At 42.1% G+C, this 14,219-nt stretch overlaps 1 protein-coding gene across 11 annotated transcripts in view; it reads left to right on the top strand.

Annotated features, from left to right (window-relative positions):
- The window catches only part of PCDH15 (protocadherin related 15), an 855,028-nt gene that overhangs the window by 467,252 nt on the left and 373,557 nt on the right, over positions 1-14,219 (top strand). For all 11 annotated transcript variants that reach the window (XM_054071964.1, XM_054071953.1, XM_054071963.1 and 8 more), the window contains one exon: positions 5,533-5,651. In XM_054071964.1, the coding sequence (XP_053927939.1) occupies positions 5,561-5,651 (91 nt within the window). In that variant the 5' untranslated portion in view covers positions 5,533-5,560. The remainder of the gene's footprint in view (positions 1-5,532; positions 5,652-14,219) is intronic.

The raw sequence follows: 14,219 nt of genomic DNA, 5'->3' as shown, positions 1-14,219 counted from the left end.
TCTATAAGAGACTTTTTTCCCCCCTATTTCTACTGACATTTCTGATTTATTATGGCACCAGTTCTCTCAGAATAAGCATTTGCACTTCAGAGACTCCCTGGTTGTGTGTCTTCAATCTTTAAGAGAGTTCATCTGATCAGTAACAATATAGATGAGCCTCATAATAAAACTGTCCACTATATTTTTTCCTGTGTTTAAACAATTCAGTACTTTAGACTTTTAAAAACGGTTTATTATATGCTTTGCTATTTTATTGCAGTGGTAGTATATAAAGAGCAACACCACTAAGCAAAATGTGTAACTTCTGATGCTTGAAGGGAGTTCTGGCTGGTTGTGTAAATTAATAGCATACATATAAATGGAAATTTAATACTTCTTTCTTAATACTGTATTACTCATGCAGGCATTGCACAGGAGCTATTGTTTTTGACATATGTATTAAGTGGCAAGTATTTGTTTTACATGTCTAGTGAATTAATGTGTGCTTAACGTTATGCGCTTTCTCTTCTCACAATGGGTTTGAAGCTCTGATAGAGTGCTTGCCTCAAATTAGTTTTCAAATTTGCTTTTAATGTTTAAGAAAACACTGAAACAGTCACTCCACAAGAACTTCTTGATGTGGTATGGCACTACATGACTCTATGTTTCGTACAAAACCAGGTGTGTATGGGTCGGTTCTGCTCTGAATAAGCCAACAGCCTCTGGCTTGCTGCAAACTCACTGCAAAATTTAGATTTTCCTGTGCAGATTGGATCATTTTGAGTGTTTGAAAATAATGAAGCTCCATGTTCTGCTGCAATTTAGACTCTAGTTTTGAGTCAGGAATTTGCTGGAGACCAATGTGGACAATGTTTCTGAGAGTTTGGGCATTTGTACACTAATTTTTCATTCTCTGTTATCTCCAATGGCACACTTGCTTTTTTTGCTCCTTTATATGAGGGCCTTTCTCTGAGAGGTTAGCTTTTATAACGAACCAGTTGACGGGACATTAGATTGTGTGAGCATGTACCTGGTATAAAAAAAAAAAACCAAACACTTTTCATTATTCTGTTTCCATTTCCATACCAAGAACAATTCTGTGTGGGTATTCAAAAGTAGTTTTTTATGCCAAACATAATGACTATTTAGGTTGACCATGTTTCCCCTCTTATCTTCAAATGAATGCAGCGTTTTAAGTGTTATTAGAACACCTGATCTTAAAGTGAATAAGTATTTAATGTTACTGTAATATAATTGCGCCTTAAATATATTCAAGGTGCTTGGATGTGATAACTTGTGTGATAACTCATTTGATATTTTGGGAGGTTTCATTCACTTTTATCCCCTCTTAAAATTTGTTGAAGTGCCTCTTACATAGCTCTCTTGATAACTAGTTGGCATTTTAGCTGATTCAGTGGCTACACTGGTGAGAGGGAAAAAAGGAAGAAAAAAAAGAAAGCCAGAATTGTGATGAGGGGACATGATTGCTCTTCGGAGTGTGATTGTGCTGGTTTGCTGCAGCCGAGCTGTAAACATCTCCAGTGTTTGGCTGCTGCTGCTGCTGCTCCCCTGGGAAAATCTGTGTGGCTTTTTGTTTGTCGGTACAGCTGTGCAGTCGAACAGGGCGTGGGCCAGAGAGAACAGGCATGCCAGGAACGGAAATTCCCCTAAACTTGAAGTTTTTTCTGTTTTTCATTTAATTTTTATGGTTGAGCGCACAACTTCTTGTTTTCCATGGTAATATCTGTAGCAACATTAGAATAGAATATTTCAGGAAAATACTGAGAGGTATTGCATGTTCTTACTTAGTCAGACTGATATCCCTTCTGTCATTAATCCCTGATTGTCCTTTGCCCTGTCAGAATGTGCATCTAGAGTTCCACGCTGTAGGTCTTCCAGATTGTCTACCTATGAGGACTTTGTAGCTCCTTGGGGTTTGTTGTGAGCTCTTTCTGCACTGGCACGGTCTGTTGAACTTCAGAACGCTCTTGCTTTCTGCATTTCATACCAGTTTTTCCTGGTTCACACCGGAGGAAAAAGAGGGACTAGTTTTTATTCTGTGGTATTGCAGTTGCATATAGAGGTGCTTATTCTTAGAGCAGCAGTGTTGCTACCCTTGTGGGTTTCTTGACATTTCATCAAAATCAAAAATAAATCTGCCAAGATGTCCTCAAAGCTCTCCAGAGTAGACTCGACTCAAGGATGTCAGCTGAGCTCTGAATAACTTTCTAAAATAGAACAACGTGATTGGAGATCTGGATGGGTTTTTCAAGGTTGTAGAATGAGGTACAGGGGTTTCTGCAGTGCGTTATCGACACTTCCTTCTAGGTCATAAAAAATGTAATCTGCATATGGATGTGATTTTTCTTAGACTGACCTAAAGAAACTAGGGTGGTCTCCTGAACCACTTGTTTCCGATTTTTGAGGTGTAAAACATTGGAAGCACTTGACAGCAAATGCCATCTCATGTAATAACAGTGTCTGCTTCAAGTGAAAGAGCAGCAGAGCCCAGTTCGCATCTCCTCTTAATATGGGAGGACAAAAAATGGTGGAATACTGAGGCATTCACATCCTCCAAAGTTCCCAGGAACTCTAATAATGACATTGGATTCATTTGAATCCATTTGGGCAAATGTGGAGACCTTTATTTAAAAGTAGTCAACTAGAATATCTTACGGTGGAAGTCATTTCTGTTCTTTGACGGCACCGTCGCAAACTCCAGAATGAGTTCTGACTTGGCTAAGTGGAAATTTAGGTGGCAGTAATCAAGTGAGCATTTTGATAAGTAGAGAGGTAGAAAAAAGCCACTTTTGAGCAACACTGACAAACTTTCTGAGCGAGTTCCTCAGGGAAAGGATTTATTTTTTTCCTCAGGAATGAGCTCACTGCTCTTCTCTGCAGATAACAGACTTGTCAAGTTCCTGGTGACACACTTGGTGAGCCTGAAGCTTCCTTTTCACAGCTGCATAGCAAGCTTTTAAATTGTGTTTTCTTATGATACCGAGATGTTTGTTAACAATTCTGGTCTCCTCTCGTGTATTGGAATAATGGCCCTTTAGGAAGGGCCTGGAATTCTCATTTGAGCTGTCTGTTCTGGAGTTAGGGGCAGGAACTGTTGTAGAAGGGCCAGAGGAGGAGGAGAGAGGAGGAGGCTGGGTGCTTTTGTGTGATTCACAGGTACCGTTGTGTGGCTGAATTCCTTAATTCCTGTAACCTTGAGCTGTTTAGTCAAGACTGATGTTTGTCTAGCCAAACTGAAAACAAACAGTCCCATGAGATCTGCACTACCGCTTCAATTAGACGCAGGCTGCCTCTTTGTTTGATGTATAATATTTAAGTTCTTTCTGAAATTGCTGCCCGTTGCAACTAACTGCCTGCAGGGACCTGCTGCTGCCGGGCAGAGTCCTGCAGGAGCGAAGATGCAGATGGGAAAAGCCTCCCTTCATCTTTAACCCAAATGAGAAATGGAGCTGTGTGTGTGGTGTAGGATTTTAAACAGTTTTGCTGCCCCCCCTTTGTTTTTGCAGCATTGATTGAAACAGTGAATGTTGGTGTTAAAATCCCCTGGAAGGCAAAAAGTCCATCCTGATTCATGTTTTTGCAAAGAAAAAAGAACTGTGTGTGTGCTGTGTAAGGAAGCCTAATTGATCCCACGTCTGTGGGCTGCCCTGGGAAGCGGGCTAAAGGCATGCAGTGTCAGCCCCGTAGGAACTTGAAATGTATCAGTTCATGTGGATCACCGAATCTGGTTCAGTAAGTGGCACTGCTTGCTTTCCTTATCCATTTGAAAATAAAGAAGTTCTCCCCCCTCAAACTCTTCAAGAATACTTGTTTTGCTCTTTTTGAAAGAGAGGAACAGTTTATATCGTAGCATTGTTTCCTTCATATTAACCAACATTTTTCTCAAGGTGATGTGATTTGGAATAAATTCAGATCTTGGAGAAAGCCTTGGCTTGTTCAGTACCTGTTGTAATATTCACGTAGTTCTGTTAGTGCTTCCTGATCACTTGGATAGCTCTTGAGGGGGACCTAAAGGGATGTTTTTATGCCGCAAGTGGATATATTTTTTTGGTGCTATATGAATTAGATGCTATCCATTCATTTGCGTTTTTGGATGGCAATCGCTAGCACATCTTCAGTAACGTCTCACTGACAGAGAATCAGCTGGCGTTAGTGCTGAGGCTGCTAAGTGGGGCTAATAGGCTGTTTGTTTGACTTGGAAGGAAATAAAGCAGTATTGTAACCACCATAGTAAGTTATAAGCAGAAAGTGGCAATGAAATCCGAGTCAAGTGCTTTGCTTGGGAAAATTGACAGCACTTAAACCCTTTTTATACAATAGCTTGTTTTTATTCTGCCCTAAGTCTCCATTTCATGCTTCTGTTGCTAGGAAGTCCATTGTATTTGTCACAATGTTTTTAAATGTGAAGGAATATTTTTAAATAATTCAGTTCTGAGCTTCAGAAATATGCTAATGCTTTTTATTGGAGCAATAAAACAGAGCTTTAGATAACTTTCAAATGTTACTCACTCTAAATATGTGCTGGAGTTCAACCAGACCCGTCTCGGCCAGTTTATTCTCTTGGTTTTTTTTTTGTTCTTGTGGAGCTTTTTTGTTCGATTTTCCTCCTTGGCTGGGCTTGAACCAACAGTCTGTCTCATTGAAGGCAACCATCTACAGGGTTCGCTTGAGGTCCTGCTGGGCGAGGCCTTTGAATACTGGGCCCCTGCTGACTTTTGCAGTTGAACACTATTTTCAATAAGTGGAATTTCTGATGTGGTCATTTCTCCAGGCAGGAAGGATAACATAAATACTTTATTGCATGGAAATTAGACATGAGTTAAGTAAGAAACTTGCATTTTCTTTACTTGGGGGCCTATGCCTACATGATTAGCAAGTGCAACAAGTACATGGGTTGGTATTGATGCTAATAGGATTAACTTTGCTTGTTTTAACAGAAAGTCATAGAAGCATGGAATAGTTTGGTTTGGAAGGGACCTTAAAGCCCATCCAGTTCCAACTGCTCTGCCACGGGCATGGACACCTCGCACTGGATCAGGTGCCCAAGGGCCATCCAACCTGGCCTGGAACACCTCCAGGGATGGGGCAGCCACAGCTTCCCTGGGCCAGGGCCTCCCCACCCTCATGGTGGGGAAATTCCTCCTTATGTCCAGTCTAAATCTGCCCCTCTCCAGTTTATACCCGTTGCCCCTCGTCTTATCACCACAAGCCTTTGTGAACAGTCCAATACTCCAGATGAGGTCTCACAAGAGAGGAACAGAGGGGTAGAATCCCCTCCCTCCCTGCTGGCCGCGCTGCTTTGGATGCAGCCCAGGACATGATTGGCCTTCTGGGCTGCGAGCGCCCATTGCCGGCTCATGTCGAGCTCCTCATCAACCAGCACCCCAAGTTCTCCTCTACACGGCAGATTGAAAGTGTTGCAATCTTATGGGCTGTATGTAGTTACACAGCCATAGTGACCCATGAGTCTGTAATTACTCATCTTTGTGCAGGTGGGATGACTAATGCATGTATCAAATCTTTATTTTTCAGATCTGCCTTGAGTGAAGTTTGACAAAAGATGCTCCAGCGGTTTTGTCTCTGGAGGTGGTTAGCTGTAGGGATTGCAGTTGCTGCTGTCTTAGCGAACTGTTTGGCCCAGAACGACGAAGGTAAGATGTTTCCCATGGGGGCGCAGCTACGGGAGGGGTGGGATGGTTCTGTCATTTCATTATAATTTCTGCCTCCCTGAATTATTACTTGAAATAGTAGTTTGGTGCTTGGTAGGAAAGACATGTTACACTGAAGAAAGATCTGGATATGTTTCATTATTTGAAGTGCCTGAATGTTCCACAAAGCTCTTTTATTTACCAGGCAAAATAAAATCTTAATTTATGACTACTCAGTATTGGACTCGTAGTAAAATTTGTTTCCTCTCATTCGTTGAACAAGTACTTTACTTTGTGTTGTTTGTAAATCAACACTTAAGAGCACTCGGAGCAGGAGCTTGGGAGAGAATTGTTAATGGGCTGTGTATATATCTGGCCAAAACTTGAGAGGAGATCCAAAATGACATCTTCTAACGAAACAGTACTTTAGAAATCCCAAGGCTCGGCACCGGTAGCTCACGTTCATCCTTACAGCATCTTTGTTGAGTTTAATTGAAAGATACCAGAAATGTGTTCTGCCAGTTACCTTTAGTAATAAAAAACTGCAGATATAGGTAACTGATTATGATTTATTCATTTGAGCACTTGTAAAAAGTTGGAGAACTGAGTTTGACAGACTTGTTTTTACATGCTCTTAAAAATAGTGAGGGGAATGAGTGAAAACTGACTGATGTGTGTAATGAAGTTGCTCGTTCTAAGTGACACTTAGGCTTTCCCTGTAGATAAGCTGCAAAAATAAATATTTCTGAGTTGTCTTGCAGCTGCACTTCCTTTTAGAAAGAAAGTAGAACAAAACTACAAAGTAGAATAATTTTGCTCTTTTGAGAATTGTTCTTGAATTTTGCTTAGTTTTTTTGGTGCCAGGAGGAAAGTATGTTTTCTTGCTCTACTAATAGTTCTCCAAATGTCCTTTTGTTCCCTTCCATCCTCCAGCCCAACCCTATGTTGGATTTGATATTCATAATGTACAAGAAAACTAATTTAATTTCATCCATTTTTTGTACACTGTCATTATATTTGTCATTCTTGACATTGAAATGGATGAGAAGCTCATATTTCACATACTTGATCTACGCTTGGCTACAATTAGCTTGCTTTTTAGTCGTTTATTTTAGTGGAGGAGTGGGGCCGTTATGTTTTGCAGTGCTGGATTTGGTGATGGCTGTCAAGTGCTCTTTGAGCAGCAGAATGCTCGAGTTGAGGGAGGAGAGGCTGGGTGGCAGCGGGCTGTCCCCTGGCGTGCTCAGCAGCACGGGGGAAGCGGGGGCTGGAGAGCAGCGGGAAGGACTCGCAGAGAGAGGAGAGCAGTGGGCTGGGAGGACTGCAGTGGGCTGGGAGGACTGCGCTGGGCTGTATCCGCCCCGGGGTCATGGAAAAACAGCGTTTGTGGTTAGCTGAAAACATATAGCAGTACTTTTGCCGTGATCCTGTTTGCACTCAAGCAGGCAACATCGTAATGTTCATCCGCAAAGACATCTTTGATCATGATAACATTATGAATTTCAGCTGAATACCTATTTCTAGTCACACTTGAAAGATGTGAAGCGTGCAAAACACACAGCAGAGGTGCCCCAGAAAGTACAGTAGCAGACACTTCAGTATTTCAAAATAGGGAAACAGATTCCTCAAGTGTCAATTTTTGTTCCTTTCCACTTCTTACGTGTCGAACTTCCCTGTTAATTACGCACCATTTGGAGGAAGGGAAAAATGCTTGTCTACAGTTACATATAAAGCTATCGTTCATTAATGAAAGCGTGATGGAAAGTGTGTAGCACTTTCCCGACTTGAAAAGGCTGTAAACACAGCAGCAGTTGGAGAACTGTTGTTCACATAACTGCTTGTTGCCTGGTGTGGTCACCAGGGGGAGAGAATCGGTGCAACTCTGTCAGGAGTTATTGTCAGCAGGTGAGAACTGCATCACTGGCAGTCAGCAGTGGCATCAGACACCCAGCTAATTAGATTTCTTTTTGGTTTTTCAGTTGCCTTGCACCAGTTTGACTTCTTATATTGAATGCCTGCAATGGTTCTGTGAAGACTTGTCAATAAAACTTGAGTCACAAGGAAATGGAGAAGACCTGAAAATACAGAGTATTTTAAAGTCAGGTCTGAGTCTTGTGGATGACTTGTTTAGCAATGTGCCTATTGCACATATCCACAACTTTGGACACAGTATCCAGACAGTATCGAGGTTTTGCAGACTTTCTTTTAGTGTATTAGCTTAGATTCTTCAAATTCTGTGTTTTCTGTCTGAGCCGGTGTTTCAGATGAGTTTACCGGGAACCCTGTGGCGTGACCATGATATTCTTGCTAGGGTGTTTTGGCTGGTTTGGTTTTTTTTCCATCCTGATTTATTCCATTTTGTTTAGTGCACAACCCAGACTTGGTTTTGCCTTTATTAATGATGTTCTATTACATAGTCTGAACAAAGGAGCTTTGCTTTTAAATGAAAATAATTTTAATGCACGTAGCCAAGAGGGTTGTTACTGCAGTGGGGAGAAAACTTCAGAGAAGTTGTTGCTTGAGGAACGCACAGCACCTGATACAAACTCAAGAATGAAGTGGTTTCTCTCTTCCCTTTCCTTCTTCCCCCCTTTCTTCCCCTTCCCCCCTTGCCCATGTTCAGGAAAGGGTACTTTTAGTGAACAATACTGCTAATATCTTTACAGCGCTTCATATAAATTCCGTAATGCTACAGAGAAAGAAGTTATATGGAGATGTAAGCCAGGATGGGGTAGGGGTTACTCAGCTGATGCCACCCAGTTAATGAAGCATTGCTTGTACAAACAGTTACTTTGAAATACATTTATTGCAGCTAAATAGAAAACTTATGTTCTGTACTTACATTGTTGCAGAGAAGTACTTTGGCATGTCTGGGACTGGTAGAGCTGTTCTAATTTGCAATAACAAAATTTGTAATCTAACGTAGATGCATTAAAAGATGCATTGTTTTCTCTATTTGCAATTTAAAAACAGTTTACATATTTTAACAGCGTAACAATCATGAATACAAACAGGAAAACTCAATTATTGCAGAAACTATAACCTTTTTCTTCTAGCAAGCAAGTGATCTGTTTTCATAGTTGCAGCTGTGCATATTTAGTTAGTTGCATGCCTCTTGCTGCATTTTCCCCTATTAGCTCATACTTTCTCTATTTCAGATGCTTTTTTTGACCTTCTGAGTCATCAAATCTTCCCCAGCCACAGCAATTAACGATGCTACCAAGTGGCTTTAAAAACTCGATCAAGGACTGCCTTGGAAGTCCTTAGGCTGCTTTCTTCTTATACATATTAGAAAGCTTCTCCAGAATCTCATTTGTTCCTTTGGCTCAATGCCATTGTTTCATAGAAACGAGACAATTTATTCATGACTAGCTGATAGTGTCTGGGTAATGACTCCCTTCAGGTGATGTGTTTCTATCACCAGTGTTTCTGCTCTCCAGCCAAGGAAACATTTCTAGAGCAATAATTCCCCCTCTTGGTTTTTGCTTGCTAAGCTCAACAAACATGTTTCTGTAAGCTACCCTTGCAAAGCACATTTCTCCTTCCCTTTTAGTCCCTGTAGTCCTGCCATGTCCTTCTTTTCACTGAATTCCTCTCTTAAGTGTGGTTGCTGGTGTTTTTGTCGGTGGGGTCTGTGACATGCAAAACAATATCAAAATGGTGCTCAACTTTTTGTTCCCATTTGCACCTCAAAGGCATTAGTGTCCTGCATTTCTTGTTTGGAGATTTCTGTGAGCTGAAATTGCGGTCATGTGTTACCTCTCCTTCCTAGAGAGCTTGATCACCTTTCAGGACGAAGCATCCGTCTGAACTGCAGCTCCTTGTCATCCTATTTTAGCTTGCTGTCTTCAGGTGGTACTTAAAATGTTCATCCTAATCAGCCTTTCCAGCTTAATCGTTTCCCACAGGGAGTATGTAAAATCTACTGATGAAATGCAAGTACTTGAAATCTACTGTAAGCCCTTTGTATTAAAAAACACCCACCCCCACAAATTAACGACCCAATTCTTTTGTTAGTTATCGCATTAGCCTCAATATGCTGTTGATATTACCCACTCAGTGTTTTCTTCCAGACATTTCTTTGTAGCGTTTTCTTACTGGTATGCTGGAATAAATGTGAGACTGTGGGTGGGTGGCTAATGTGGGCTTTGTTGTTGCTTTGGGTTTTTTGCTGTTTGAAAAAGAAAGAAATCTGCTTTTATGATTTCTGCTGTCCCTAGTTGGCTCTTTTCCAAGCAGGAGAAATGCTGCAAATATTTTTCTTTTTTTTTTCTCTAGCAATATTTTAGCTTAAGTACAAGTAGAAATGTCAGTTATAGCCTTGCAATATGTGAAATCAGGTCAGCTACAATCTCTCTTCTTTTTACAGTGCTACTCTATTAAATTCAGCGGCAAACTCTCCAGCTAAAAGAGGCATTGAGGAGGAAGGTGGAAACCCAGGATGCAATTGCTTTCCTTGTTCTTTTGATTTATTTATTTATTTATTTATTTGTAATCTGGTGTGTATGACTAGAGAAACAACTATAGCAGCGATCTTTTGGTCAGTGGAGAGGGCTACCAATTTAAAAGCTCCAAGTGTGCACTTTCATGCTGCAGCAAAAATGATCATTTGAAAATTAACATACGTAATAGTCTTCAGCATTTTGACTTGGCATGAAAGATACAGCTGGGGGTACCGGTGACTTATTCTTTACTCTTAAAAGGTGAAAGAAAGGCAAAAATAATTCTGATCGCTGTTTAAAAACAGATGAGAACCCAAAGAAAACCTGAAGATTCACCTATAAGAGTTGCAGTGATTCCATTAGTAGGGGTTCCAGAAACTCTTAATGGGGTTGTGAATTGTGGTATCCGTTTAATGTAACTGCATCTTTGAAGGTAGTCATTTGCTGGGGTTGCTTTTAACCCAAAGTTGACTCATTTTTCTTTCTTTAAAATGTAAATGAATAAAAGGTTTGAGACGTCCCTTATGTTTCACTTGAAAAATTTGACTGTAAAACAAGAACGCTGACAAAAGTCCCTCAATTAATACACTCGGATGTGAGACCCCCTCAGTCCTTGTGTTATCTTTAAATGCAGGTGTGAACTGGGATTGTGGTTTGGGGAGAGAAGGGGGAGGAGACCCTGGGTGTGCAAAGGCTTCCGTATTCCTTGGAGAACAAGTCTTATGAGGAGCGGCTGAGAGAGCTGGGGTTGTTTAGCCTGGAGAAGAGGAGGCTGAGGGGAGACCTTATTGCTCTCTACAACTACCTGAAAGGAGGTTGTGGAGAGGAGGGAGCTGGGCTCTTCTCCCAAGTGACAGGGGACAGGACAAGAGGGAATGGCCTGAAGCTCCATCAGGGGAGGTTCAGGTTGGATATCAGAAAAAAATTCTTCACAGTAAGAGTCATTGGGCACTGAAACAGCTGCCCAGGGAGGTGGTCGAGTCGCCTTCCCTGGAGGTGTTTAAGGAACGGGTGGATGAAGTGCTGAGGGACATGGTTTAGGGAGTGTTAGGAATGGTTGGACTCGATGATCCAATGGGTCCTTTCCAACCTTGTGATTCTGTGATTCTGTGATTCCCAGCGTGACTTGACCCTGGCTGCCCCCTGCCTACCCCCGTCACAGCTGACCCAGGGAATTGTTATACTGCCCTATCACATAACGCCCAAAAATGCCAGTGCTTGAATTCCACTCCCATTTGGTATGGAACCAGCACTTATGGTGTAATATTTGCTAAAGCAGGAATGGTCTTTGTTGATTCTTTTTATTACCTTCTTTTTTTTCATGCACGTGGCTGACTTTGGCCTTGACACCGAGGCGGTATGATGTTATCTCCTGTGTCAGACTCCTTCCCTTCCTTTGGACTGCTGTAGCCTGTAGAGCAGGAGATGTGCCAGGGACACCTGCACCATGCAATACGTGTCTGTCACTGTCAGCTTAGTGGGTGCTCTTTCATCCTAACCTGCTAGCTGGATCTTCTCTCCGAGTAGAGGACTTGCTAGCAGAAGTGCCTCTGCAGGAAGCTGGAAGAAGTCAGTGGGAGCGTTTGCACTGTGTTCTACCTTACCATGTAGATGAAGGGGAAAACAAATGAAAAATCTCATTTTGGTTGAAATATAGTAGATATTGGGTTTTGTCCTCAAGCTAATGAAGGGCTGGATCAACACGGAGTTGTTTGGTTTTTGTTTTTCTTTTTTTTTGTTGGGGAGTCTTGCTTAGGATAAAATATACAGTAGGAAGAAGTGGAGGAAAAAACTGGCTTCCGTGGGAATGGATGGCAAACTGTCACTGCTAGGATTGAAAATATCTGACCTTATAGATACGGTAGGACTGTGTGGAATGATTTTTTTTTTTTTTTTTTTTAACCTTGGATGCTAAGCTGGCTGTGTGGGAAGCTGCCCAGGGCAGCAGATTGCCAGGCAAGCCTGACTCTCTGTCTCTCTGTGCTGAAGGAGCTGCCTGAGAACAGTCTCCTCCTACACTGCTCTGCTGCTAGTTTTCCTGCTACCACTGGGAGAAAGGGATGGCTGGTTTCAAAGCAGACTAAAGGCAGGCCTCGTTTTTAGCAACGGTAAGGATTTCAGGCTCTGTATCAAAAGAACAGAAACTCATGCTCCTGGCTCCTCTTGCATATTAAAAAATAAAGAGTAATAGTAATAAATGCCACGAAAAAGTACAACAACCACTTGAGCAACTAGAGCTTGCTGAGTTTGCTTTTCATTCCTCAATAAGCTGAGCCAACTCACCGCACTGCTGCGTAACTGCGAGATCTGCAGCAGCAGAGGACGATACCAACTCTGGAAGCACTTAACAGCAGTTTCCAGGTCAGGCATAATATAAATCTGTATCCTCGATGGATCCTCGTGTTGAAACTCGGGCTTTGCAAGGCACGTGGGCCAGGCAGGAAGAAACCAATCTCATGCCAACTTCAGTGCTTAAAAGGTATTGAGGTAATTGAGATTAAGCCCATCTGTAGTTAGGGCTGGCATCTGAAATGAAATAAAATTGAGGCTAATCAGAAGGTTTGTTTATCTAAGTACGTATTTCACATCCTAAGGGTTAAGAAGATGATTTTTTTTTTCTTCTAATCACAATATAAGAAATAGCCATTTAAATGTTTTTTACCCTGAATGGGAGGTTGCCACAGGGCCCCCTTTATTAGTTACTGTCTTTTATTCAGTCTAACAGAGTCTTACGCTACAAAAATTGAATATCTGAAGGGCCTCACAAATCACTTTAAGAGGCTACTTTTAAAATAGAATAGTTTCAGATCTTGATATATTACTCCTGGACAGGAAATGAACTCAGGAAAATGCATATTTGAATACATGAAGTCCATCTGTCATTCCCTGAGCCTATACTGTATGTGTCCAGGGAAAGAGGAGAAATGCAGAGAGGCGCCTGCCCAAGGGCTGCCTGGGAAAGGCTCGGCTCTTCACAACAGAAGTAATTTGTTTGCTGTATGAGAACTTGCTGCTTTTGGTTGGGAGCTCTGGCACTTCATTCTGCAGTGATCTTAAAAGGGCAAAAAAAGTTGTCCTTGATGTCTTTGAGTTGTAGTTCAGCCATTGGTTCCTTTCAAGGGTTTGACTCTTCAAAGTGTAACTGATGGGACATCTGGAAGTGCCACTTGCAATGCTTTGAGCCTGCAGAAGATTGATTTCCCTTTGGCAAGAGGCGAGTTAAATCCATGAAATATAGGCATCAGAAACAAAGTTCATCTTGGTTAATGTGCACCTTTGAGCCTTCAGTCTCCTGGCAGAAGTGACCAAGTGCCTCTGTGACAGTGCTGGCATGGAGAAGGCGGGAACTGCTTGTTGAGAAGAAACAAATCCCAGATCCCAACCTCCTTGGAACAACTAGACTGTGGAATCTAGCCAGGAATGAGCCTCTTCTAGGCGCTATCGTATCAAGGTCTTCCTGCTCAGCTTTATTCTTCAGCACACGAGGTATTGTGTGTTGGATTGTCTCGATCGTATGGTTGCAAGCATCAATGCTGTTTGAGTTTCCCAGGACTTGATTGACCTGAGCCATCCTTTGGTTTAGGGAAGCTGCAAGTATTGAGCTGGTGCTTTCCTTCCGAGGAACAGGTGCCTTTTCATACTGTAACATTCACAGCTGGGAAGACAAGGCCTGCTGCAAGGAAAGCAGGAACCCTTGTGAGAGCTCGCTGGCACTGCTTTTGTCCCCTCTGTAAGAGTGGCTCGGACTTTGGGATCACTGTAGGGTGAACTGGAGCTGCGATGGTATGGGCTGAGCTCCTGAAAATCAGTGGCAGTTGTGTCTGTGTGACAGTGTGTGTGTTGAGCAGAGCTGACCCCTGGGCTGCTCATTCTGGTGCTGTAGTGGTAATGCTGGAAAGAGCCTCGAGTGATTATCTGTATAAATTTGTTTGACAATTTAGTCAGTGTTTTGACAAAGCATTAGAGTAAGCTAGTGAAGTTTTCCGGAATACTGTGTCTTTTTGTGATCTCCATCTCATGCCCAGATTCCAAAGAACAAATTTACTTCTTCCATTGAAGCGAAGTCGTTTTAGCCAAGAGGGACTGAGATGGTGTGAGCAGGACAGGGCTTTCTGAGACGGGGCGGATT

This window comes from Cuculus canorus, chromosome 7 (genome assembly GCF_017976375.1).
Source record: "Cuculus canorus isolate bCucCan1 chromosome 7, bCucCan1.pri, whole genome shotgun sequence".
Taxonomy (NCBI): domain Eukaryota; kingdom Metazoa; phylum Chordata; class Aves; order Cuculiformes; family Cuculidae; genus Cuculus; species Cuculus canorus.
The sequence above is the reverse complement of the archived record's forward strand: the minus strand, read 5'-3'. Positions and strand labels throughout refer to the sequence as shown.